The sequence below is a fragment of the Taudactylus pleione genome, unplaced genomic scaffold (genome assembly GCF_031769625.1).
Source record: "Taudactylus pleione unplaced genomic scaffold, aTauple2 ptg000110l, whole genome shotgun sequence".
Classification (NCBI taxonomy): domain Eukaryota; kingdom Metazoa; phylum Chordata; class Amphibia; order Anura; family Myobatrachidae; genus Taudactylus; species Taudactylus pleione.
Window position 1 is genome coordinate 1,310,780 of NW_028284512.1, and position 26,455 is coordinate 1,337,234.

The 26,455-nt window shown below is 41.7% G+C and overlaps 1 protein-coding gene across 1 annotated transcript in view; it reads right to left on the bottom strand.

The window, feature by feature from the left end:
* The window catches only part of NR6A1 (nuclear receptor subfamily 6 group A member 1), a 286,626-nt gene that overhangs the window by 26,279 nt on the left and 233,892 nt on the right, over positions 1-26,455 (bottom strand). Inside the window, exon 4 of the mRNA XM_088471141.1 lies at positions 16,772-17,002. Within this exon, the coding sequence (XP_088327267.1) occupies positions 16,772-17,002 (231 nt within the window). The remainder of the gene's footprint in view (positions 1-16,771; positions 17,003-26,455) is intronic.

Genomic DNA, 26,455 nt, shown 5'->3' on the forward strand with positions numbered 1-26,455 from the left:
CCCTCCCCTTTAGAATGTAAGCTCTTATGAGCAGGGCCCTCTACCCTCTTGTGCTTCTCCTTACTTTACTTTCATCTACTTCTTACTCCCCACTAGGGCACCTAACACCTGGTTGCTTAAGCTCTGCTGCTTATGTGGGTGTTGTGGTCGCTAATGTATATTTTCCATGTCCTTGTCCTGCATTCTATTGTATTGTACTATAAGTCTTTAGTCACGTATTGGTTTATATACTTTGTAAGGCGCTGCAGAACACTTGTGGCGCCATATATATAAATGATAATAATAATATATGCTGGGACTGTTCAAAACTGTAAGAGACACTTATGAAACTAACTAAAAAGTCAAACCAGTGGCCTTAAATAATATTAATACATTAGTAATACAATGTAATGTTCATAAAGGACACAAACAAATGTGCAATTAGACACTGGTCAGACTATGCACTGCATATAGGCAGTGGTCTGTCTGACCTGTGTATACAATGTGTAGAGAGAAGGATTATGTAGTTCTTTAATGTAGAAACAAGGCTACATACCTCTCTCACTTATACCTAATAAGGAAAACTTGCTAGATATCTTTTATCTTTAATGCAAAGTAATGCAGAAAATAAGAACCACAGATGAATAGGAGGTACATTCAGTTTGCATGTCTGAGGGAAATGCTTTGTAGAGATATTAAAAAAAAAACTAAGATGTTGAATGCATTTATCAAATTATGTAACATGCTTTTATTTGGTATAAACACCAAATATTTTCATATAATACATCTAATTCTACCTTTGTTATACAAAAATAAACAGGATTACAGACATCCACTGACAGATTAAAAAAGGCATTCTGAGTCATTGAGTATATTTTAATCCATCCTCAAAATAAAAATGATTAAGAAATCTTAATGTAATATAAGGAACTGCATATTTCATTCATTGTCACTAGGTGGCGCTGATTTACTAAGTTATACTGTGTGCAGAATGCTAGAAATCTAACCTTGATTTTGGAATTTCCCATGCCTGGATGTGACCATATATTAATGAATATGGTGCTCGCCTCAAGGCAACTTAAATAAGGACTAGAAATCTAAGTCAAATTAAAAAAATCTTTGTAATGATTCAATAAATCCAGGAATTAGATCAGGATATTAAAAATTGTAAAATTATTCTGGTGGACTGGTGTTAAAATGATTGTGTTTCCTATTTTTTTCTTTTAAACATAATAAAACAGAGAAAGTTTTAATGTCATAGGGACCTGAGTGCACAGTAATGAAGACGTTTGTCTTTTTCGTGTCTTTTTATGCATGTACATATAGCTATACAAATTACTCGGTAATACCACATCCCATCTCATAAGAAAAAATAATACCCTATAGAATGTAAGCTTGCGAGCAGGGCCCTCGTACCTCTATGTCTGCTGTACCCAGTCTTGCTCTTTTACTGTTCGTTCCCAATGGTAAAGCACAACAGAATATGCTGGCACTACCGTATATAAATAACTATAATAAATAATATTATTGAATTATTAATCATAGTTGCCATAGTGTGACATAGGGGACAGTAATGGGGGGCATAGCTTGGCATAGGAGGCCGTGTGTTGGGCACGGCCACGCCCCACAAAACAATGCAGAGATTACCGGCATTGTACAAGGGGAGGGGGCTTCGATGACATCATCTGCTGTTCAGGGCCCCCACTTCACCCAGTAAGTAGGCGGCTGGTGGTCGGTGGCGTTCGGCTCAGGGAGACTTGCCCACTTTTGCGGGCAGCCGGAAACGCCACACGATGTTTGAAGGGCATCCCAGCCATTGCAGGAGAGTAGGTACGTATGCTATTAATAATCTTCCTATATATGAGGATAGGCTCAAAAAAAAAAAAAAAGGATTATTTTATATCCAAAGATTCTAGAGCGAGACATCTAACAATTAAACAATATGGATAATTAAGAAAGCTGTATATTGGAATAATGTAGACAGTATTAGCTCTCTATAGGTTATAATAATGTTGATAGTATAAATTAAATGTTATTTTGACAATGGATGCTACAAAACTACTTACTTGGAGGAGATATAAATAACTAGTGTATATATATATATATACACACACACATATATATATATATATATATATATATATATATATATACACACACACACACATATATATATATATATATATACATACATACATACATACACACACACACACATATATATACACATGCACACACTAGTTAATTGTGTTAAATAATGAATACAATAAAACAACAAAATAAGAGTATACCCAAAGTGTTCATCCTATATTATGGCCTCTTCTATAAATTTATGTCTACGTGTTACTCTATCTACTACCCACTAACACCTCCTGTCAGCGTACACTGTGTGTGATATTTACGGTGCAGGCATATTGTGCTTTGAAATGCGGTGTTACTGCTGTAACTTGGCTTCCTGCCTTTTGACCTTGAATACAGTAAATTTCAAAAAGGTTGATACAGTACATTGGGGCAGCTTATGTTGCTTACGACATTCCGGCATCACACTTTCTCAAATAGAAAAACAAAAAATACAACAGTCTGTGCTTAAAGCCTGCCCCAAACTTTCCAGGGGGTATATAATAGAACACACATAAACGACCAATTCCAGAATAAACACAGCCCGTGCCATGCAGAGGTGACTTGGTAACTAGCAAACCTGTAAGTCGTTTTCCCAACACATCCAGTCCTGTAATCTATCAGAAGATTTTTTTGCATTTGTACCTCTAACATATGCTGAGTGTGTTCAAAAACAAAACTGCTTTCGGGTCATACCTGCCTATTTCATAATAATTTTACTTAAATAGCGGTCTTCCTCCAATAGGGCTCCCACAACCCATATATAAAAATCTGATAGGGTTACCTTTTGTAAAACCCCGCTTTACCAGATAACCATGTTTGCAATGCAGAGGATAACTGGAGGACAAATCAATGCTGTAACATTTTATGCCTTATAGGGAAATGTTACTTAGGGCTGGAAATGTATAATAAAATGACTCACCTAATAAAAAAGGAAAATTTTGTCGCTCTAGTTTATCAGTTTAAAAAGACATACTGAAGCTGGTAACACCGGCACCCAAAAAAAGGGGTATCCTAACCCCTACCCCGCCCCTGTCAAAAAAAAAAAAAGAAACAGCAGTGTAAACTGCGGAATTCTAATTACTCAATTAATACAACTGGTGTAATATTTATTGAGTTATTAATTTACTTTTTATAACAGAAAATAAAAACTCATGGGAATACCTACAGACCAGTGAGCCTTACATCAGTAGTGGGAAAAATAATGGAAACACTATTAAAAGAAAGAGTGGTGGAATATCTCCAATCCAACAATTTACAGGATCCCAAACAGCATGGCTTTACTCAGGGGAGATCATGCCAAACAAATCTTACTGACTTTTTTGACTGGGTGACAAAAGTAATAGATCAAAGGGGGGGCCGTAGATGTAGCTTATCTAGACTTTAGTAAGGCTTTTGACATGGTCCCGCATCGCAGAGTGATAAACAAACTGGAAAGCATGGGATTGGATTCTATGACTGTTGAATGGATAAGATCTTGGTTGCAGGATAGGAAACAGAGAGTTGTAGTAACTGGAATGTATTCACAGGAGGGAAAGGTTACCAGTGGAGTACCCCAAGGATCTGTACTTTGGCCAGTGCTTTTTAATATCTATGTTGCTGATATTGCAAATGGTATTAAAGGAAAACTATGCCTTTTTGCAGATAACACAAAAGTATGCAACAGGGTAGACACACCAGGAAGGGTAAAACAAATGACTGAGGGTCTAGTTAGACTAGATGAATGGGCAAGAACATGGCAACTACAGTTTAATGTAAAAAAAAAATGCTAAATCATGCACTTGGGTCTCAATAACCTAAAGGCTAAATATAGTATCAAGGACACTATAATGGAAAATACAGAGGAGGAAAGGGATTTAGGAGTCACCATTTAAAATGAGTTAAAGGCAGGCAAGCACCAAAGCATTGAGGAAGGCAAGTCCGATGCTTGGTCGCATAGGGAGAGGAATCAGTAGCAGGAAAAAAGAAGTGATAATGCCACTATATAGGTCCTTGGTACGGCCTCATCTAGAATACTGTGTTCAGTTCTGGAGGCCAGTATCTCCAAAAGGATATAGACACATTAGATACGGTACAAAGAAGGGCAACTAAAATGGTGTATGGCCTACAGCACAGAACTTACCTAGAAAGGCTAAAAGATCTTAAGATGTATAGTTTGAAGCAGAGAAGGGAAAGCGGGGACATGAAGGGTTTTAACAAGGGACAGGAGGGAAGCATTTTTCAAAGGAAGAGATGTACAAGAACACGAGGACATGCACTGACACTGGAGGGAGGTAGGCTCAGAGGAAATTTGAGGAAAAATGACATCACAGAAAGGGTAGTGGATAAGTAGAATAGCCTCCCATCAGGGGTGGTTGAAGCTAAAACGGTGGAACAATTTAAACACGCTTGGGAAAGGCATAAGAATATCCTTCATAGAGACGTAAGGAGCAAATAGGGTTGAAGTTGCCTAAAGGATACATGAAAAGGGGCAAATTAGATGGGCCAAGTGGTTCTTATCTGCTGTCAAATTTTATGCTTCTATAATACAGAGTCACATTAAAATATAAACATCATTAAATGTGTCATAAGTCCAAATAGAAGTAGCTAATTGTCAATAGTGTATTTGCTCTGCTGATATAGCTACAGTATTATATCATACTTGCCGACATCCAGGGCCAGCATTCCGGGAGGGGGAAGCCAGTCTTCTTCGGTGGGGGGGCGTGGTGCGGCATAAAGGGGGCGTGTCAAGGGAGGTGATGTGACAGTGGGGGCAGAGCAAGGGCGTGTCCGCACGATCGCATCATTGTAGCCCCGCCCCCTCTTCACAATGCCGAAATAAAAAGTATTGTGACGCAGGGGGCAGGGCCACGATGATGCGATTCAGCGCAAATCGAGTCACGGCCACCCAAGCTGCGGGGGATTCTACTGTAATTGCGGGGGGGCAGACGGGTTGGTGGCTCTCGGGAGGCTTGCTCGCCTTTCCGGGGGGCTGGGAGCAACGCGCCATTTTTGGGAGGCTCCCGGACAAATCGGGATGGGCAAGTATGTATTATATATACCTATCCTAGCGAAGTGAGCAGGATGGGGGGATAGTACCGGAAATCGCAGGTCCGTAGAGGGGGCTGGGAGAACGTGATGAGATTTATGTAATTCCAGCCACTCCTCGTGGACCCAGGATTTGTGGTATATTGAGGTGATGGGATGGTCTTATCACGGAGTACTCACCTGTATTTCCTCTCTGGGATTATCTCCGAGAGGACAAATTAAAAGTCAGCAAGTATAGTGTATATATTTACTATCTGTTCATATTAAACACAGTAGTTGTTAATGATAATATCTGTCTGTCACTGTATTGGAGTATTAACTCTCCAGAACAAAAATATGAATATATTAATAATTCACTAAAAGAGCATTTCATCCCCTACTTGAAATAGTGAACATTTATATTTGCTATGGCTCATATTATGTGAGTACAATTATGTTCCAGAGTGGGTTCCAAATTTGCCATTTACCAGGGATAATTTATTATAAGCATTTCTATCAAACTGTGGGGTAACGTTAAACTCAGGAAGATATCATAGAATAATGCCAATAATTACAGTTCTTCTCTATGAAAAAACTGCACAGTGAGAGGTGGACACATCTACCTTCCAGCGCAGACCGTTTGGCACATTCGCTAATCGCCATTGGACACTGGAAGGAAGCCCATCGGGCTGTTACCTATAGGGAGCATTAACCCCTTTACTTAATTCAACCATCTCTGTCATATTGTAAATACTGGTGGGTTCTGCCTACTTATATATCTGGATGGGGTGGGTACGGGATGCCGGCGGTCATAATCCCAACAGGGTGAGGATACCGAAACCTGTCGGTAGTATCTTAACCCAACCCCCAGTGCCTAAACCTAATCTTCCCCTCCTCACACCCTAAACACCTAAACGCCCCCCCCTCCGTGCCTAACCTTAACCCTCCCCCTAGTGCCTAACCCTTCCCCCAACCCCACTACTTGCCTTCAGGATGCCGACGGTATGGATGCCGCCGTCAGGGATTCTGACAGATGTCGGGATTCCGGCGCCGGTATTCTAAATGCTGGCACCCCCTGTGCAGGAATATCCCATATGGATCCCATATGGATATACTGTATGACCATCTCTACTGTTCAGAGGAATCTTCTCCCTTATTAGACTGAACGTTTTTAGTGTCGATTGGATTCCATTTAATGTGCAGTTTGTGTAAGGTGATAACCTGTAATTATTGCCGTTATTCTCTCGTCTTCTGCAGACTTCAGAGCTAACACACAATTTAATACATACATCAGCAGAACCAATACACTACTGAGTATTAGATAGTCTTTTAGCGTTCTGATTCATATACTATGTTTATGGTGGTGTGCACATTTCTAATGTGACTCTCTACTTGCCAGGAGCTTTTTATATTCGTTAATTAGTTATTAAATGCCCTTTCCATATTACACTGCTCATATTAATTGCTTAATTATACTTGTGTTCAGGGCCGGTGCAAGATTTCTATGTGCCCTAGGCAAAGCTACACAATTCTGCCCCCTGTATAGCTGACCGTGACGAAAGTTACATTATATACATAGTTGGTTTTTTTTATTATTATTTTTTTATGTGCCTCCCTGCAGCATAGATACCCCTCTGCTACTGGTATATATTTAACCAGTGCACTGCCACACACAACATACATTTATTGTTAATATATATTATATACTGTCTACAGCACCATTACACTTACTGACACTCAACATACATGTGATGTTAATATATACCGTTTACAGCACCATTACACTTACTGACACACACACAACATACATTTGTTGTTATATATATATATTATTATTAGCATTTATTTATATGGCGCCACAAGTGTTCCGCAGCGCCTTACAAACTACATAAACAAGTTGTAGACAAGCGACTTACAGAACAATACACTACAGGACCAAGACATGGATAATATATATTGCTACATTAGCGACCATAACACCCAGATAGGCAACAGAGCATAAGCAGCCAAGTGTTAGGTGCCCTAGTGGCGAGTAAGAAGTAGATGAAACTAAAGTAGGGAGAAGTACAAGAGGGTAGAGGGCCCTGCTCGTAAGAGCTTACATATATATATCTACTGAAGTATGGAGGAGACTAGGGGGCGGGAGATTATTTAATTGCTTTCACAAACATGTGAAAGCAAGCGTTGCGGCATGTCAGTGGCAACAGGCGAAAAAAAAAACTGCAAAATCCCTATTTTTGGCTAAACCCCCCCCCCCCCCCCAATGATAAATTACCAAAAAAAAATAAATTGTAAGTTGCGTACTTTGTCGAATAACGAGCGCACACATTTTAGGCGAAAAAAAATGGTTTTAATGTACTGGGTCTGATTTTTTTGGGGGGTGGTATGGATGAGTCAAGTGTTTTAAACATTGCACGTGGTCGCAGCAGGCGTTTTTTTAACGGTTTTTAAAATTGTGTTTTTACGGCACGAAAATATACTCGCACCAATTTTAACGTGCCCCCAATTTACGTGGAACAGTAATTTTCTGGGAACAAAAAATAGCTATCTTTAAAAAAAAATACAAATAAAAAATTCAGACAAAAAATTGTGGAGTCGTTTTTCGCCAAAGTACGCAACTTACACATTTTTTGTCCAGTCATTTATCATTAGGGGGGGTGTCCAAAGGGTTCTGAAAGAAATTCAAAAATAGGGATTTTGTATTTTTTATTTCTCCTGGTCTGGAATGGAGAAAACTTTTCTCCAGTTTTTTTTCGCCTGCTTTTTTGGTGAAAATTTAGCAGTTTTTGTGTCCGTTTTCGCCAATGGTGGAAAAAACTCTTTCGTTGCTAATTTAATACGGCCCTAACTGTGCAAAAGTGGGCAGTCTGGGGGGCCCATGACGCGATTCACGCTGAATCGCGTAATCGTAGCCCCGCCCCCCCCCCCCCCACTTTAGAGTGCTTGTATCATCAGCTCTGTACAGCAGGGGGTGGGGCCACAATGATGCGATTGAGCCGCACCGCCCACCTGCTGCGATGAGGGAGCCGACCTGTCTCTGTAAGTATGATGGTACACAACAACACAAGCACATTTATGGCAACTGCTTAATTGCTACACTAACACCAAGGGCTGCCAACCACACTTCTTACTTTTCTCTCCTGCCTCTCAAACTGTCAAGCTGGGTACACACTTGTTCCATCGACGAGTGATATATCGTAAGTACCTCTGCAGGTCTGTATGGCCAATGAGCGCTTTTGGGCCTGATTCAGCAGTGTATGCAATTGCAACTATGTATGCAGATCGCCCGATTGTTCATTACTGCGCATGCGTATGCACTGCGCTGCAAACATGCTGCAATTACGCACGCAGATCGGAATCCATCGCAGTGACAGGCTGTGAGTGTTTGGGGGGTGGTGACAGGGGAGTGATCGGAGAAATGCAGGCGTGCCCGTCCATTTGAACGCCATTGCATGGGCGTGCATAAATTAGCCACTACGATGGCATACGCAGCTTGAGAGCCCACTGTGTGCGACAAGCTTGCAATTTCTGCAACGTGTCAGACCTGCTGTAATGGCGTGTGAGGGGCTGATGTGCTTTAATGGTACCGATGTATACGCAGGACTGCGAGGTATTATGGAAGTGAGAAAGCAGTAGTGGGCGTCTCTATGCTGGCTGAGCGGTGGCAGGCATTAGCATATATTTGCAGGTGTATTGCGTGCGATTTCGCAGCTGCAGTCACAATTGCGATCCGTGCTGAATCAGGCCCTTTGTTCAGACAGGTCAGGTAGGCCCTGCTGCACAGCTGGTGCAAACATATCTTAAAGACATATCTGTGCATCTGGTTGTGTAGATGAGTGACCCGCCGACCACCTGTACACTGGCTGCCAGGACCCGCTAAACTGACATCACAACTGGGCTAAATGCCCGCCAAGTTGTGATGTTGTCAAAATGTGTACCCAGCCACTCTGGGTACAAATTGGGCATCTTATCCTTTTTACTTTGGAGACACTAAAAGCGCACATGCACTAGCAGATATTAATGAGCGATTGCACGGTTACGACTTAGAAATCGTGCAATCGCTCATTAATCGCGCACAATTTACGCACTATAATGTCAGAAAAAACCAGCGATGCGCGCTCCCGCTGGTCGTTTCTGACATCAATCATCGGCTGAACATGCTGGTCAATCTGCCGATAACGACAGATTGAACATGTTCGGGGATGACGGAGGGTGCCTACACTGAACGACTAATCTGCAGTGCGCAGGGGATGGGGAACGACGGTACGATTACAATGTCGTAATCGTACTGTCTTTCCATAGTCGCCAAGTTGATGTGCGGCTTCAGAAAAAAATACCCGTGCCCTAAAGCAAACCAATTCTAACAAATATATATTATCTATATAGATTTATATTTAATAAAACCATTAAATTATATGTAATACTTAAATATATATTATCGTAACATAATAGCTAATAATTCTTACACTTTCTACATGGTTGAAGACTAACATAACTAGCAGTTTTCAGTGTCCACATGATCACAAAACAGGACGGGAAAATCCCTGCCTGACGTTACCAAACACTAACATTTTTTCTTGTTTGTTTGTTTGTTTTTTAAAGCAATGCTGAGAGCTGGGAGTAACCTTAATTGCGAAGCAAAAATACCTCTATAACCAGAATTTGGTCTGTCCGGTAATCTTTCAATAGACAGTCACTAATGAATACATTTCCTTTATGGGGATCTCAAGGATGTACCGTAAGTACCCTTTACCGGGTATTCACTTAGGGATAAAAAAATAAAAATAAAATAAAAAAATCCAGTGGTAGTTTTATTATTACAGACATGATCAGTTCATAATTAGAACTGGACTGAAGAAGCAAAGATAAGGCGATTATGGAGATTAACCACTGACACATTGAGCCCTGTGATTACAGAGAGCAGAGTGTGTCCAAACAGGTCCTTCTGGTGCCCAGTCTTTGTTTGGTATCTGATTTCTTCCCAGAAACACTGTTTATCTCCTGCCTTGCCCTGAAGGGCTGAGGGATTTTGATTTCAAACAGAAAATTGGACTTAAAACAGAGAAGTCATTGTACACTTCAGACCACCAGCACTCACAGAGGTGAAACTGCACTTTGCTCTGTTCAAATATGCATTTTGTTCCCATACACCATACAATTAAGATTCAACTTTCAAAGCCATTCAGAGGAACAAACAGCTGGACACTGGTATACATACATTCCTTCAATGATGTTAACGGACAGATAGAATAATATTACATGAGAAGTGTGACAAATTAGTTTATGGGTTCTTGTAAGCAAATACCCTTTTATGATTAGCTATTATTATCCCTTTATGTATATTCAGTAGGGGTGTAAAAGTTTTTCAGGGAATAAAGCTTACTAGCATAGTGGAATATTTCAGACACTCTTAGGGGAAAATTCTATTACCCACGGATAATTATAGCGGGATAATTGTTCCCCCCCGGGCTACTCAATTAGCCTTGAAATGCGGTCGCCGGCAGGTATAATCGTGGATTTTTTCCGGACCTCAGCAGGTTCCGAGAAAAAAAATCTACAATAAATAGCACGTTTTCGCCCATGGCGCCAGCGAAAATACATAGGTCTGTGAACTTATCACAGATTCTGGGCTTGATTCAGAGCCGGACGCTATTTGCGGACGGTCGTTCCAAAAAAGGGGCAGGCTATTTAAATTGAGCGCTCGTTCTTTGCGGTTTGTTGACGCCTCTATGTCTGAGAGAGCGAACAAAAAATGCGCTTGCTATAATGTATACACGCCCCTTTGCCGTTCGCATCATACGTCATCTCCGGTATTTATTAGATTAATCAGGTACATCGAAAGGCATCTGAACTGCTCGCAGTGCTTGTGGTAGGATTTTCTTACCGCTATCACTGCGAGCAGTTCAGGTTAAAAGACAACCAAGTGACGTTGTCGATGACGCTCCTTTACTAATTATGCACTCCCATTAAACGCCCTTTTGACCGTTTGGCACGCCTGCGTTCGGATCTCCACTCCCCCGTTTTCAAGCACCTTCCCTTGTTACCACCCACAAACGGTACATTCTGTCACTCAAATTAGCAGCCCCTCGCTGTTTTGCGAGTGCACGATTTCCAACCGCAATAACTGGTTTGCGCATGCGCATTATGACCCATACGCATGCGCAGTTGTGCGAACATCGCTCAGAGCGAACGAGCGGCTCTGAATCAGGCCCTCTGTGCGTTTTCGTGCGAATCCCGATATTTTTTTGCACGAGAAAAACTGTCTCTAATTCAATCGTGCGCTAAAAAAAATGGTGATGAAAAGAAACGCGAAACGATTATCGTATTTGAAAAATTATCAGGGGATAATTGAATTCCCCCCTTAATCTATCAATGGTGGGAAACAGAGAAGCCAGCATATACCTTCATTATACAATATTTATATACACTCACCCTGTGATCAAGCATCCGGCCCTTCTGACATGTAAAAAGGTCCTATCAGATGATAGTGGTTCATGGCCGGACCAAATAAATCATTAACAGAATATTTACTTATTCCCTTTATTGAATATTTGTTTGAGGATTTATGTCCGGTTTAGATTTTTGTCCCCATTTATATAACATGCATTTATTTCTAGTCCTGCATTTTGTAATGCCCCTGTTTAGCAGACTAACATTACAGCGCTAAAAAAAAATCCATGTGTCAAATACATACAGACTCCCCTCGCCCCTCCCCCTCCCCAGGGGTGTTTATACAGAATAAGAAGGTAAGCAGTACACGTGAATAGCTATTGTGTTATTCTAGCTTTCTCAGGCTGATACTATCTCCTAATCTCCGTTCCTTATCTCCTACTCCAAACTGCTAACTTTCCCAGAACTTCCAGGCGTCGCTAGAACGCTTCATATACCCCTTTGTGTGCGTTTGCCAATAGACCTTCATTCTCTCCTTTACTGATTGGAACTTTATAGTAAAACTTATCGCTACAGGTAAGCCAGGCTGACTAAATCCAGCATTTTATGAACACTGCAAGGACAAATGGAGTAATGATCACCCAGTTCAAGACACCAAGCAAATGAGCCACCATCCATGTCCGCCCATCCAATTGTGCTTCAGGAAACGCCCTTCAGCAAGGACTGCTGCTGGGGCCCCACCTATCATCCCATCTGCATAATAAGCACCTTGGGACACGTGCCCAGATTGTAGAACTCTACCCCCAGAGCGATAATGAAATATTAAATATCACACTGATGATTAACTGCCGCTCGGAGTATAATTATCGCTTCTGGTGAAAGGAAAAGATCAACTGTCTACAAAATACTTTTAAAGTGTAAACACTGTTCTAAGAGAAAGCGTATTTATGACAGGTACAACTTCTAGTGGTATGCACACCAGTCATGGAATAAATACCTTTTTAAACACACACACAGGTAAGGGCAATGATAACACGGCTTGCATGGTGCATACACAAGGCCAGATTTGTACAATGAATGATTTTTACAACGATTTGACCGATTTCATCAACGATGAACGACTGAACGATTTCTGACGGTATTAAAATGAATTAAATAGTTAAAATCTGACTGCAAACACATCAGATTTCAGAGATCGTTATCTGACAAACGGGAACGCGCATCGTTCGTCGATGCATGCCCCACATGTCAGAGATATGAATGATTGAACGATTTTTACAATCGTTATCGTTCATATCTGAAAGAAAATCTGACCGTGTGTATGCAGCATTAGTCCCACCTCCAGGGATGCAAAGTGGGGGGATTGCAGCAAAACATTGCAGGGGACAGGACACGATGACCCAATTTGTGGTCCTGCCGCCATCCCACCCACCTGGACCTCCCAGAGAGTGACTTCCCGAAGTCAGCAAATTTTTTAATTTGTTTACTACATTTAACATCACGCGATAATAAATTCTCAGGCTAATCCACCCTTACAGTAAAGATTAGAAATATCAAATGCAGTGTGTATAGATATGTAATTTAGTTACTCCAGCCCATCCTGCACCCCGGGGAAAAAAAATGAAACGAAAACTTATACAAGCAAAGTCTTTCTTATTTAACCCAAATCCCTTCCCAGGGCTCGCTTGGGTATGACATTTGGATACTGTGTATGTGGCTGACTAACTTCTGATGTAGGAACCTAGGTCCTGCAGGAAACCCTGGCGTTCCCAGAGAGACACTAACAATCCTCTTCCTGCCTTTGTATGGTTACATAATGATTTAAAAATATTTCCACTTTGTGGCCAGTATCTCATCAGCATGCACTTTTTAACATTTAACATGGGTCAGCATAGATGGTGTAATGGTTAGCATTACTGCCTCACAGCACTGAGGTTGTGGGTTCAATTCCCACCACGGCCCTAACTGTATGGAGTTTGTATATTCTCCATGTGCTTGCGTGGGTTTCCTCTGGGTCAGTGGCGTAACTAGGGTATTTGGAGCCCAGGGCAAATTTGAAAAGGGAGCCGCCCCCCCCTCCCCATGTGCGCGCGCCGTAGGCGTGGTCACTTAAAAATGGGGCGTGTCAACATGACACACCCCTTTATTTTCAAACTGAACATTCCTATCCATATGCACTTTAACCCCAGTAGTACCCCTTATACAGTACCCCCAGTATGCAGTTGTGGTCCCTCTCATGCAGGCCCATAGTAATGCCCCTTATACAGTATCCCCAGTAGTGGCCCCCCCAAATGCAGTGCCCCACGTAGTGTTCCCCCTTATGCAGTGCCCCCAGTAGCAGTCCCCACAATGCAGTGCACCCAGTAGCGGTATCCCCTTATGCAGTGCCCTTTTATATAGTGCCCCCAGCAGTAGTCCCCCCCATGCAGTTTTCCCAGTAGTGGTCCCCTTATGCAGGCACCCTGTAGTGATCCCCCCTATCTAGTGCCCCCTGTAGTGGTCCCCGCAGTGCCCCTAGCATTAAGCCCCTTATATAGTGCCCCCAGCAGTAGTGTCCCCCCCTCCCATGCAGTGCCCCCAGTAGTGGTCCCCCTGATGCAGGCTCCCAGTAGTGACCCCCCCCCTATCCAGTGGTCCCTGTAGTGGCCCTTCCTATTATTGCCCCCAGTAGTAGTCCCCCGAGTGCAGTGCCTCTAGTAATAGGCCCCTTTTAGAATGCCCCCAGTGGTAGTCCCCCCCCCCCAAGTAGTAGTCCCCAGTAGAGTAGCCCCCCCCCCAGTAGAGGTCCTCCCAATGGCACCCCCAGTAGTAGCCACACCTCCCCCAGTAGAGGTCCCCCCCAGTAGCAGCCAACCCCTCCCCCGTTGTGCAGTTAGGTTTAAAAATAAATAAATATATATATATAAAAATATACTTACCTGATTCCACGCTGCTCCCGCTCCTGTCCGCGATGCCGCTCCCGCCCTTCAGTCCGCCCGGGCTGGCGCGCTCAGCATTATGGGACTGACGTCATGAAGTCAGTCCCATTACCCACTGCAGGAGCCGGACGGAAGTCCGGCTCTTGCAGTGGGTGCTGCAGCAGTCAATGAGAGTCTATCTGACTCTCATTGGCTGCTGTTTAACACACGCATCGCCGCCAGCGCTGGTGGCGATGCGTGTGTTATGCACAGCCTGAGCGCGCCTCCTGGCGCTATTGGGCAAGCGCTCAGGGGGAGGGAACGGGCTCAGGCGTGCAGCACAGGACCGGCGCTGGAAGCCAAGCGTCGGTCCTGTGTAAATGTGTAGCGCTGACCGCACTCACTGCGGTCAGCGCTACACTGGCTAACTAGGGCGGGCGGGCCGGTACGAACCCCGCTCGCCCTGCCCTAGTTACGCCACTGCTCCGGGTACTCCGGTTTCCTCCCACACTCCAAAAATATACTGGTACGTTAATTGGCTCCCAACAAAATTAACCCTCGTGTGTATGTGTGTGAGCATGTGATAGGGAATATAGATTGTAAGCTCCACTGGGGCAGGGACTGATGTGAATGGCCAAATATTCTCTGTAAAGTGCTGCGGAATGTGTGTGCGCTATATAAATAACTGGTAATAAAATAAATAAACATTTAATAACTATTTTAAAACCCCTTGGTTGATTGATTTGCACTACGAGTACACCATTTAATTGAAAAAGACTAGAGTACTAATTATTATGTTAGTATATGTGTTTGATGTACGCCTTGTATACTCAGTTCTTCTATAAGATTCTGGTAGCATTGCAAGCTGGATGTACTGGAGCAAGTAGTGAGTATATTTGTCCTTTAATACATGACACCACGCAAAATTCAATTCATTCTAACTTATAAACACATTAGACTTATACGCTCCACTAGGTGGAGTTCTAGTACTAATTATATTACTGATATACATGGCATTTATAATCTACATCATTGAACTTCAGCAGAGCTGCCATCTCTACAATATTTACATTTGTGATACACAATCAAAGCATTGTGTTATGCCTGTGCCGTTACTTTAATAATTTAATTTGATTAAGTCTTTTTATTCTAGTACATTAGTAAGGCAAAATAAAAATGTGATTTGCTGTGGGTTATGCTGCCCATCCACTAGGCGATTAAACCTAGCGATTGAGCGTTAACGACCATCGTTACCGCCCAATCGCTTGGTAATCGCCCGCAAATCGGGCAGTAAAATGTTAAAAACGACCAGCGATGTGCGTGCCCGCTGGTCGTTTTTAACATCTATCATTGCCCGAACATGACGGTCAACCTGACGACGCCGTCAGGTTGCCATGTTCGGAGATGATTGATCTGCCTACACTGAACGTCTGAACGTTCAGTGTTTGCACTTCACCCTTAGGGGGACGACGACACAATTATGTCGTCGTAATCGTGCCGTTGTCCCCGCAAATAGTAGTGGATGGGCAGCTTTACACAATCGTTATCCCGATCGTTCATAAATAGTTCCAATGTGGTTTAGGCAAGCACGCATATTCTTTGCTGTTGTGCATAGTTATATTATCTGCATTAAACATATCTCTAGAATTCAGCTATAAGCCAAAGCAGCACAACAGATTAACGATTCACTGAATAGAACACTGACATTTAGCTTGTAAACGGATTACAGGGTACCCTGACAGACTGTGGCTCTTGATATAATATAGCTGGTAGATACAATTCTCAGATAAAAGATGTACTATTGTGATAACAATACTTGGAAACGTTAGAAATCAAACTGAGCCAGTTCATTTCAATTGTATCGAAGACCACTGAATATTTGATAACTGAACAGGGGTGTGAATTTCTCATTGCTGCTGTGATCTGTGCTTCTCACTGAAGCCTTCAATGGAAGCAAGGCATCATTTAACACAGATGGGTTAATAGCAATATATAATGTGAATGGTATGTAGAGGCCATTTAAGAATATTCTGCTTGTCTAAATAATTAATTATAAACCCTATTCCTATTTTATTGCACCAATAACATTGATGCACTCAGACAGCCACATTACATATAGTGTAACAAAACCAAGCACACCAGAAGGACATCTAATAACCAAACATACTGATCAGCTCTTGAACCCTCATCTCCCCTGGTGACCATTTCCATACACTGTATATGAAATAGGAAGAGTATTAGAAGCTAATGAGGCATTCCTTCACCATATAACAGAATAAGTCTACAGGCTGTGTACACGCAATGGAACTTCAAGGTGACAACTTCACTCACATATATATATATACATGGACACAGAAATTGACACTATAAAGACAGTCTACCTTTTCTGTTCATCCCCATCTGGAGGCACTTGAGGAGTCGGCAGTACTGGCAGCGGTTCCTCTGCTTGCGCGACATGACGCAATTCTTGTCGCGGCTGCACCGGTACACTCTCTTATTGCAGATGCTGCGTTTAAAGAAGCCTTTGCAGCCCTCACAAGAGATGATGCCATAATGCAGTCCTGTGGCACGGTCCCCACAAATAAGGCACGCTCTCTGGTCAACGCGGTCATCTAAGGAAGAGAAAGAATGTGTTGACATAACCATCTTATTAATTGATTCAGTAAAACAGGCAAGTTTACTGCGCTACAGTACGTGGCAATCATAGGAATAACACGATTGTGTCTACTGCGCTACTATATATTAAAAACGGACACAAAACAGTGTTCGGTACAAGTCATCTCCCTCTCTGCACATTATCAGTGGTTTCCTTTGATTTATTCTAACCAGACTTATTTAGTAGCACTTACAAGCGGGATGTGGCCAATATCCTGACCGCGGGGATTTTGGCGTTCAGAATGCCAGCGCCGGAATCCCGAACTTGTCATAATCCCGACCACCGGAATCCCGAAGGTAAGTAGCGGGATTGGTGGGAGGAAATTCCCCTGTAGGCCACTCCGACCTGGATAGTGAGAGGGGGAAGGCTAGAATACTGACCGACAAGTGTTGAGATTCTGACCGCCAGGATCTCAAGCGTGGGCATCCCGTACCCATCCTCTTACAAACTTATGCTGACCATACACAGAAAGATGTGAGCGACAATCCAACCATCGGGTACAAGGGGCTGAGCGATGCCAACGATCACTGCGTGCCTCCATACAATGGGCATGATGTTAATTAAACTGCGTGAAATCAGCAGAACGACGGTCTGGACGATTGATCATGTTTCAAAAGGTAAATTAAATCACAGCTGTTTTCAGCATTGAACTATTATCATTCACGTATATATAACTGAATTACAATCATTCAGAACAGACTTGTGTTGTTTACAGTATGACCAGCTGAATAAGTGTGCAAAAAAAAAATACTTGCAAATTGTTTTTATATATATATATATATATATATATATATATATATATACACACACATACACACACACTCATATGTCTACATACTTATGATCAGTGCTTTTAAAACAGTTACATCTCTTTTACACTAAATTCCCAGATCTGACCCTGTGTATTGACACTGTTCCAAACTGGGTTAGACCCGGGACAGCCCCTCTTCAGACCGCGGCGCCGACCTGGGTTATTCCCAGGTTGGCGCCATTCACACTGCACATGGGTACAGGGAAACTGGTCTGCCGGCGCTTGTAGATGACATCACCTCCAAGTGCCAGAAAATCCGGAAATCACCATCCTGTAAACGGGACCCGTCAAGGCAAACTGGGTTACCCGTTTTCACTCTACCCGGGAATCCATCTCTGGTCCCTTTTACACCAAACAGCAACCCGAGTAAACTCTGCAATAACCCCAGTTTTAGCTGTGTTGTAAAAGGGGTATCAGTCAGCCATGCACCGTTCCGAGAGAATGGTAGTAGAACCTTACTACAGATCTAGAAAGTAAAGTTACAGTACGTGATTTGGTCACTGTCCTACTCTGAACAAATATGATACAGCCCAAGATTTTAAATACCAAGCAACCCCACAATAATGTGCACCAAGTCTGATCAGCAATTATATCGGAAATAAAAGAATCATTCAAATTATATCTGAAATAGAAGCAGCATTAATATTTTAATAAAATCTATCCTCCAACATATGTCCTTTTTCACTGTGAAATACGAAATACTTAACAAGGAGTGGGAGGGAATGACTAATCTGGCTGCACAGATCTGGTAAAGTGGCCAAATTATCAAATAGCTGGATTTATCAATTTTGCCAAGCTTCACAGATCGGGTGGGTCAGGCCTAACAGGATTAGCCCCTGTCACTGAGGTCAGTGACCAAATAACAGAATTATGCGCATAACCTGACCGAATAGATTTTAGCCCCATCCACACATGGACTTTGTCCAATTTAACAGAGTATTGGTTAACATCATGGATCTTTGTGATTGCCTTGGAGTTGGAGAGGTGGGACGCAAAAGCACAACCACAGAGATGCCACTTCAGTTTGAATGGGTTTAATGGATATTCTAAGCTTTGCAATTAGAGCTTTTTGACCCATATCAGCGGTTTATTAAGTTATTTTGTGCAAGACGTGGAATGTTTATTCTACGGGTCAAGTCGGTGATGTAGACAGCAGGAAATACCCCCCATACACCACACTTTACTGGCTCCTGTCTAATACACCCACGCAGTGAACTTAATGCAGGATAAGTGTACCAATAAGATGGTGAGGGTCTAGGGGGGAGCTGAGTCGTATCAGAGTCAGGATTCAGTCCTGCCGGCAAGGTATCCGTCTCAGAATTAGTGTACGGCAAAATAAAAGTGAAAGGCAAAGTGAAAATAATTTATGCAGATGCTGCAAAAGTGACAAAACTCTTTAGTACATAAAAATAACAATGAGACAAAGGGCTAAAAGGAAATCTGATATATACAGATGCATCCTCATACACCTAGGGGTAAATTTACTAAAGTGAGAGGTTTTTTTTTTTTTTTTCTAGAAGTGGAAATGTTGCCCATAGCAACCAATCAGAGTCTACTTAACATTTAACTTGCACCTTGGCTAGAATCTGACTGGTTGCTATGGGCAACATCCCCACTTCTAAAAACTCTCACTTTAGTAAATTTACCCCCTAGACTCAATACGCCTTACAGTGCGAGATGTCCAGCGTGAGTGAGCAGCCAGGTCTCGTGCGGTTCTGCTGGCACCGAGTCTCTTTTTTCGTCCGAAAATTAGTCTTAGACGCAATGTGATGCAACCAAGATTCACCAGGAGACTGCGCGGATTAATCGGATAGGTGACACTTGCATATCTGTGTGCTACTGAGTCTGTAAACTAAGCACAATGGAACTTGCCGTGGAAAATAGCTGTGGCCGTTCATCGTAGCACTTCGTGTACAGATTCAGACTCCGTCACACCCAGATATACACGTCACGTATCAAAGTAATCAGCGCAATTTCGGGCAGAGAAGGACGCAAAAAAGATGCTCGGCGCAGGCATAATTGCATGGGACCTGGCGTGTCGAGAGAGGCTGTTTGCAGTAATAGTGTATGAGGACACCTCTGTATGAATATATAGAGATATATATGAACGTGATATCAAGTATCAGAATGCATATGTAGAATAACATTTTGATCTTCAGGCATGTTGGTGGAAGTTATGTGAATATATCATTACAAAAGTGAATCTAGTTGTGGAATAGTGTTGGTTAAGGTAATAATAATAATTATTTAATAATTATTTAAATAATAATAATAAAATAATATTTAGCATTTGTTTGTAAGTTACATTTCTGCAAAGAAATAAATACAGATAAATTCCAACATTTCCAATTGTTATTGCGAATAAATGTGCTTTATAGCACAGGATTAAATATACAGTGTACTGCATATCCCTCTCTCCCAATTTATTCCCAACAAAAGGAGGATTTATCCGGATAAACCCCACTACTGCGAGATACGGCACAGAGCTACATTAAGGAGAGTTATTTTAAGTGACTTGCAACGTGAAGCATGATTTAAGATTAAACGCAGATCCAAGATAATGAGGATACATCTAGGTTAACGAAGTAGAATGCTCCAGTCATCATTCTGGCAGTTTCCTCTCTTCGTCTGACATCTCTGTCCCTGAAAATGACGGCACGCCAAGTAGGATTGTGCTCAGAGAGTCGGCAGCCCAATTCTGTCGCAGTGGGAAAGTTACAATCAGATGATACCAAATCTCACATGACAGCTCCTCTAGCTCCCGGACATACAATTTACATTTTAGTTCTATCTGACGAACGATAAAAGCCAGTTTTAGAGAAATGTAACCCCTTTGTTACTACAGAGTAGAGGCGCATTCTTTGACGCTATAAGGGTTAACGGAATTATTTAAAATATTAAATTACCAAGTAGGTTTCTCCTGGTTTGTCACATCCCCCAAAGCCTCTCTTTTACCATATAATTGTTTCAATAGGGTGTGCTCCCTACATGATTGGATTACTACTAAACATATTGCTTAGCAAAAGAAAATTCTGGACTAGCATAGGAATTTGAAAAACACTAAGATTTCATGAGATTTGTCACTTCTAATGCTGGGTACACACTGGCAGATATATTGGCCGATCAATTGATTGGCCAATATATCGTGTGCCCGTCGGCCAGTGTGTACCAGCGATATGTCTGTGAACTACGTCGTTCACAGACCATATTGCTTCAGCAGTGCAGCACAGCTGACGGCAGATATATCTGCTCATCGTGCTGCGTGTACGGGCGGTCAGCTGACCTCCCGTACGCTTGCAGCACAGGCCGCTTAGATGTACCCAGCTTAAGTCGGGATTCACCAATTGTGTATTTTGTAGGGCTGTGCGCAGACCCGCGTGTTTTGGTTTTGGATCTATATCTCCTTCAAGGTTTTGGATCTGGATTTTTTAAAAATAAAAAATAGATAAAAAGTTTTAAAAACAGCTAAAATCATGTAATTTATGCAATCCAAAGCCCGAAATTCAAATTTAAAATCCAAATTGCGAACCGCAAAAAGATCAGAATCGCGACCCGGATTTACCCAGATCTCCTCAGGAGATTAGAACCGCGACTCAGATTCACGAAAATTCAGGTGGATTCGGATTTCTGGAGAACCGAACATCTCTTGTTTGCAGTAATTAGCTCTGCTGACACTCAGCACTGAGGTCAAGGGTTCAAATCCCACAAGGAGTGTATATACATGGAGTTTGTATGTTCTCCCCACATTTGTCACATTTCCTCTGGGTTCTCCAATTTCCTCCCACAATCCAAAAACTTTCAGGTATGTTAATTGCCTTCTGACAAAAATGTAACCCTAGTGTGTGTGTGTCTATGTGGTAGGGAATAGATTTACTTCATTTTATTTATTAACAGTTATATTTTTCATTCACATCAGTCCCTCCCATAGTGGAACTTACAATCTACTGTATATTTCCTATCACATACACATACTAGTCAACTAACCTACCAGTATATTATTGGAGTGTGGGAGGACACCCATGCAAACCCAGGGAGCACATACAAACTACACAAAGATAGGGCCTTGCAGGGAATTTGGCCAAGACCCCAGTGCTGTGAGGAAGTCATGCTAACAGTGTTGCTTAAAATGGATTGTAAGCTCCATAGGACAGAGACTGATGTGAATGGCTAAAAATTTCTCTTTAAAGGTCTGCGTAATGTGTGTACTTTAATAACTATTAATAAATATAAAATAAAAATTGATTGGTCGGGAAGCTGGCGCCGGGATTCTGACTGGTGTTGGGTCTCCGAAGCAGTCATTCCGAGCACCGGCACCCTGACAGCCGAAATCATGACTACAATCCCGCCACAGCCAGTGATTTAGTCTTCGGCGCAGTGTCACTGGAAACGGTGTCTTAATTGTGATGGGCATTCTGATCAACCATAGGGTTGCTCAGGGGTCAGATCGTGCAACCAATGTTTCCAATGCTGCATTTTCGGACACAAGCGGGTGTCTCTTTACAAAAGACGGCAGCTGCGACATTTCCATAACTTCTCAGATCCGCTGCGAAGAAGAGACAGCGCCAACGGCTTCTGAATCAGGCCGCAAAGCTCTATCTGTGTGGAGCTTGTATGTGCTCTCCATATTTATCTGGATTTCCTCCGGGTGCACAGATTTACTTCAGCAGAGTCCAAGAACATAATTGACTTTCTGTAAAAAAATGGATGAGTGTGTTTTTGGGAATTTGTACGGTGAGCTCAATAGAGGCAGAGACTGATCTGTATTATTATTAACGCCGCATATAGATTATGCAATTATCGGGCCGATAATTGCATAGTGTATGGCGATGATCTGACAGTCTGGCATGAAAAGTCTTCTGATCATTGATCAGCCACATCTGGCATTGTATGCGCTGATGTGGCTGACCGTCCAACATTTGTTCCTTCACAGGGGAGGAGTGAGGAAATATCTCCTCCCCAGGGGAGGAGCGCAGATATTGTGGACCATGCACTGTGAAATTTCTCAGCATATGGCCACGATATCTGCTGGGTTTCAGGCTGTCAGACAAGACATTTTATCTGAGAGTGTATGCCCAGCATTAGAATGGCAACTTAATGTGCTTATCCACTAGTAGATCAGGAAAAGACAGTACGATTACGACATCGTAATCGTACCGTCGTTCCCCTAGGGGGGTGCAGTGCCTACAATGAACGATTGATCGTTCAGTGTAGGCACATCAATCATCCCCGAACATGGCCAATCTGTCGTTATCGGCAGATTGGCCTGCATGTTCGGCCGATGATTGATGTCGGAAACGACCAGCGGAAGCGCACATCGCTGGTTGTTTCCGACATTTGTTTGTATGTTTTGCGGCCGATTACTGAACGATTGCACTATTACGATGTCGTAATCGTGCAATCGTACAGTGTAATCGGCTAGTGGATGGGCACCTTAAGAGGGTCCCTCTACTGGAAGAAAGGTACTATATAAATTAAGTTATTATTAATTGCTGAATATTGAAGGTTAATCAGGCATGGATGAATGTGAATATAATTATAATTGAACAATAAACGAACAAAAGTGAATATGGAATATTTTGAGATTGTATTCAATATTGGCACTGCCAAATATCCAGTTCAAGATCTTTAATAAATCAAGTAGCAGATTTTTATTGAAAAAAATAATTGTAAGAGCTAAATGGGAATGTTAAAGAGGCAAAACTGAGAAGAATAATTACAGTATATAGCATAGTTGGAAACATTTAAAAAACAGTTTTCAGGTATAGGGGGATATGTACTAAGCCTTGAGTGATAACGTAGATATGGATAAAGTACTAACCAATCAGCTCCTAACTGTCATTTTCAAACAGTCTGTAAAATGACAGTTAGGAACTGATTGGTGGGTACTTTGGGAGCTATGTACTAAGCCTTGGGAGATAAAAAAAAAAAAAAAAAAAATGGATGGCGATCAACCAATTAGCTCCTATCATTTTTCAAACACAGCCTGTACAATGACAGGAGCTGATTGCTTGGTACTTTCTCTCTCCAAGGCTTGTACATAGACCCCTTTATCTCCCCCAGAGCAGCTGTGCGTAAGCACATCACGGGCTGTAATGGGGCCCCTGCAACACTACAACCCACATCAGCATTAGTTTATTCTATTTGATTAAAACATAGTTTTCTGCATTTTATTTACTCCTTCTAAAGCCAAACAAATAACGATATTTCCTCCAATACGCAGAAAAAGTGAGATTTTATTGTAAATAACAAATTCAAGGATAAACCTTTAAAACCGGCCAGTGTCCCTGAAAAAAAAATGTGGACAGTTGACAGCTTTGTCAGAATGGTGATTGTTGACCAGCTAACCACTGAGTAAACAGCTAAGTTTAATGCCCTTCACCCCCTGATGACCCATGGGAACACCTGTGCTGATAGCCATAATTTATTAATAGCCGGACAAACAGAATATATATTGATTAACAAACCACACGTGAAGCTACATAAAATGCACAAGTGCATTAGCTGAGGCTATAGAGTTGATACCCACGTTATATCTGCCTGTATATGCCTATATGCGCAAGGTCTTTGTCACTGGTGAACAGACAGCCCCCATTCACTAGCAGCGGGGTAAATTCCTTTTTTACTGTGACTTTCTGAATGATGGGTGCATGGACTGTACTTCTTTGGTACTTTTGATTTTATTTGAAAAGGGGAAGGAAGCAGTGGGATTCGGGAATTCCTTTCAAAGAGCACAAAATGTCAAACCTGTCATCGTGAGCTATTTATATCAAGGGAGGAGCAGGGAGCGGACAATGGTAGGGGAATCAATACCCAACATTCCAGCTGAAGACCTATTCACAGATACTGTACTCAATAGGGTCATGTAGTGGAGTTATCTTTGTCCCTGAATCCTGAACAGATTGATGAATGAATTGGATAGAAGTCCAGACTTTTTAGTCCTTCCTAATATATTTTCAGTGGATGCACTTAAAGGTAAAGCCTTCTTTACCTACGTAGCGAATAAATATCTGTCATATATGTGTACAGTACAACTCCACATTCCTGACCTTGTGTGAACCCTGCTCTCCATTCTTCATCAGTGATACAGCAATATAAACAACAAAAAAACAGACACAAAACAGTCTACTAGCACAAGGTGCATAATACTATTGTATAAATATTTATCACAGCAATGTAAACAGACTGTATTTGCAATTTTACTTTCAAGATTAAGGTATAAAACAAACATATATTACTTTTTATTTGTAAACATTTCTCAAATTTCTTATACAATACATAAATGTTGAAAACTATACTAGTGTTTTAAAAATAAAATCATTTAATTATTTGGATGTTATTGTACTTGTGAATTTCGAGCAAAAATATTCCAGTTTTGAGAAGATAAAAATGTGGTTTTTTTTGGAGATTTCAATTCCAGTTTTGTGAAGATGTTTGTTTGGTATGTGGATGTCACTTATAAGCGCAGGATTTTACAGCCTCTCAGGGAGGTTATTTAGGGCTGGCAGTTGTCAGGACTGGAATGCTCTAGCTTAGACATCTCTGTTAATCTATTTGAACATCTGACTTAGAACAATCCTCAATTCCTGCCCCTCTCCCTTTGTAGCCATGAAATTTCTAATCTTTCACAATGCTTTATCTGATAAAATATAGGGAGGGGATTAACCTTCCCATGCCAGGCCATTTTATTGGATTTGTGATCTTTTTTGGTCTTTTCTATAGCCCTGCAGTCTATGACCAGAGACAATTAAATCTCACGTAATCTATGGGAGAGACGAAAAAGACCACTATACCTTATAAAATACAAGTTATCTATAAGAAAGCTACTAATAACAGTCACACATTTCTATGTGAAGGTTCAGGGGTTTATCGCAATCCATGAGATTCCGACACCTTTTAAGATGATGGAGATTTTATTTTTGTCCGTGCACAACACATTTCCTGTCTGTAAAACTATTGAAGGGAAAAGTAAGCAGCCTCGTTTGCCAGAAAATGGTTTGTAGATAACCGGTTTCTACTTCACTGCTCAGCAAATGGAAATACAATGTGAAACCCCTTATGAAATTTTTTACATGTATACTTGTTAATGTTATAGTCAGAACTTTCATTCTAAGTTTTTTTCTGCTTTTGTAGAGATGGGTTGTAAGATCAATTGTACGTATATGCTGACAGCAATGTATTTATTAGATATATTTGTATATCAACTCGGAGCAATATATCAGTTACTTACGGCTATGAGATTGCAAGATTACATTCGCACTTCTATAGGGTGCAAGGCAAAACTTGTAGATGGATGTGACTTGGCGATCTGCAACAGCAAATTGTGTCCAAGGCATTGTATTGAATTCCCCCCTAAGTAACCTCTATGAAAAGATCCAATGGGTGCTCAGTACGTAGATGGCAGTCACATGTACTACTGATAATACCCAAACAAAAAACATTACAATGATTAAATGGGAATAAATAGTTTTGTAGTGCCTCACCTGTGACCAACAAATAGGTTATTTCATAATGAACAAGCACTTAAAACGTATCTCCTCTTAAAAGCCTACCAACCCTCTTCCTAAAATTACTACCACAGCAATCACCAACCCTGCCCCC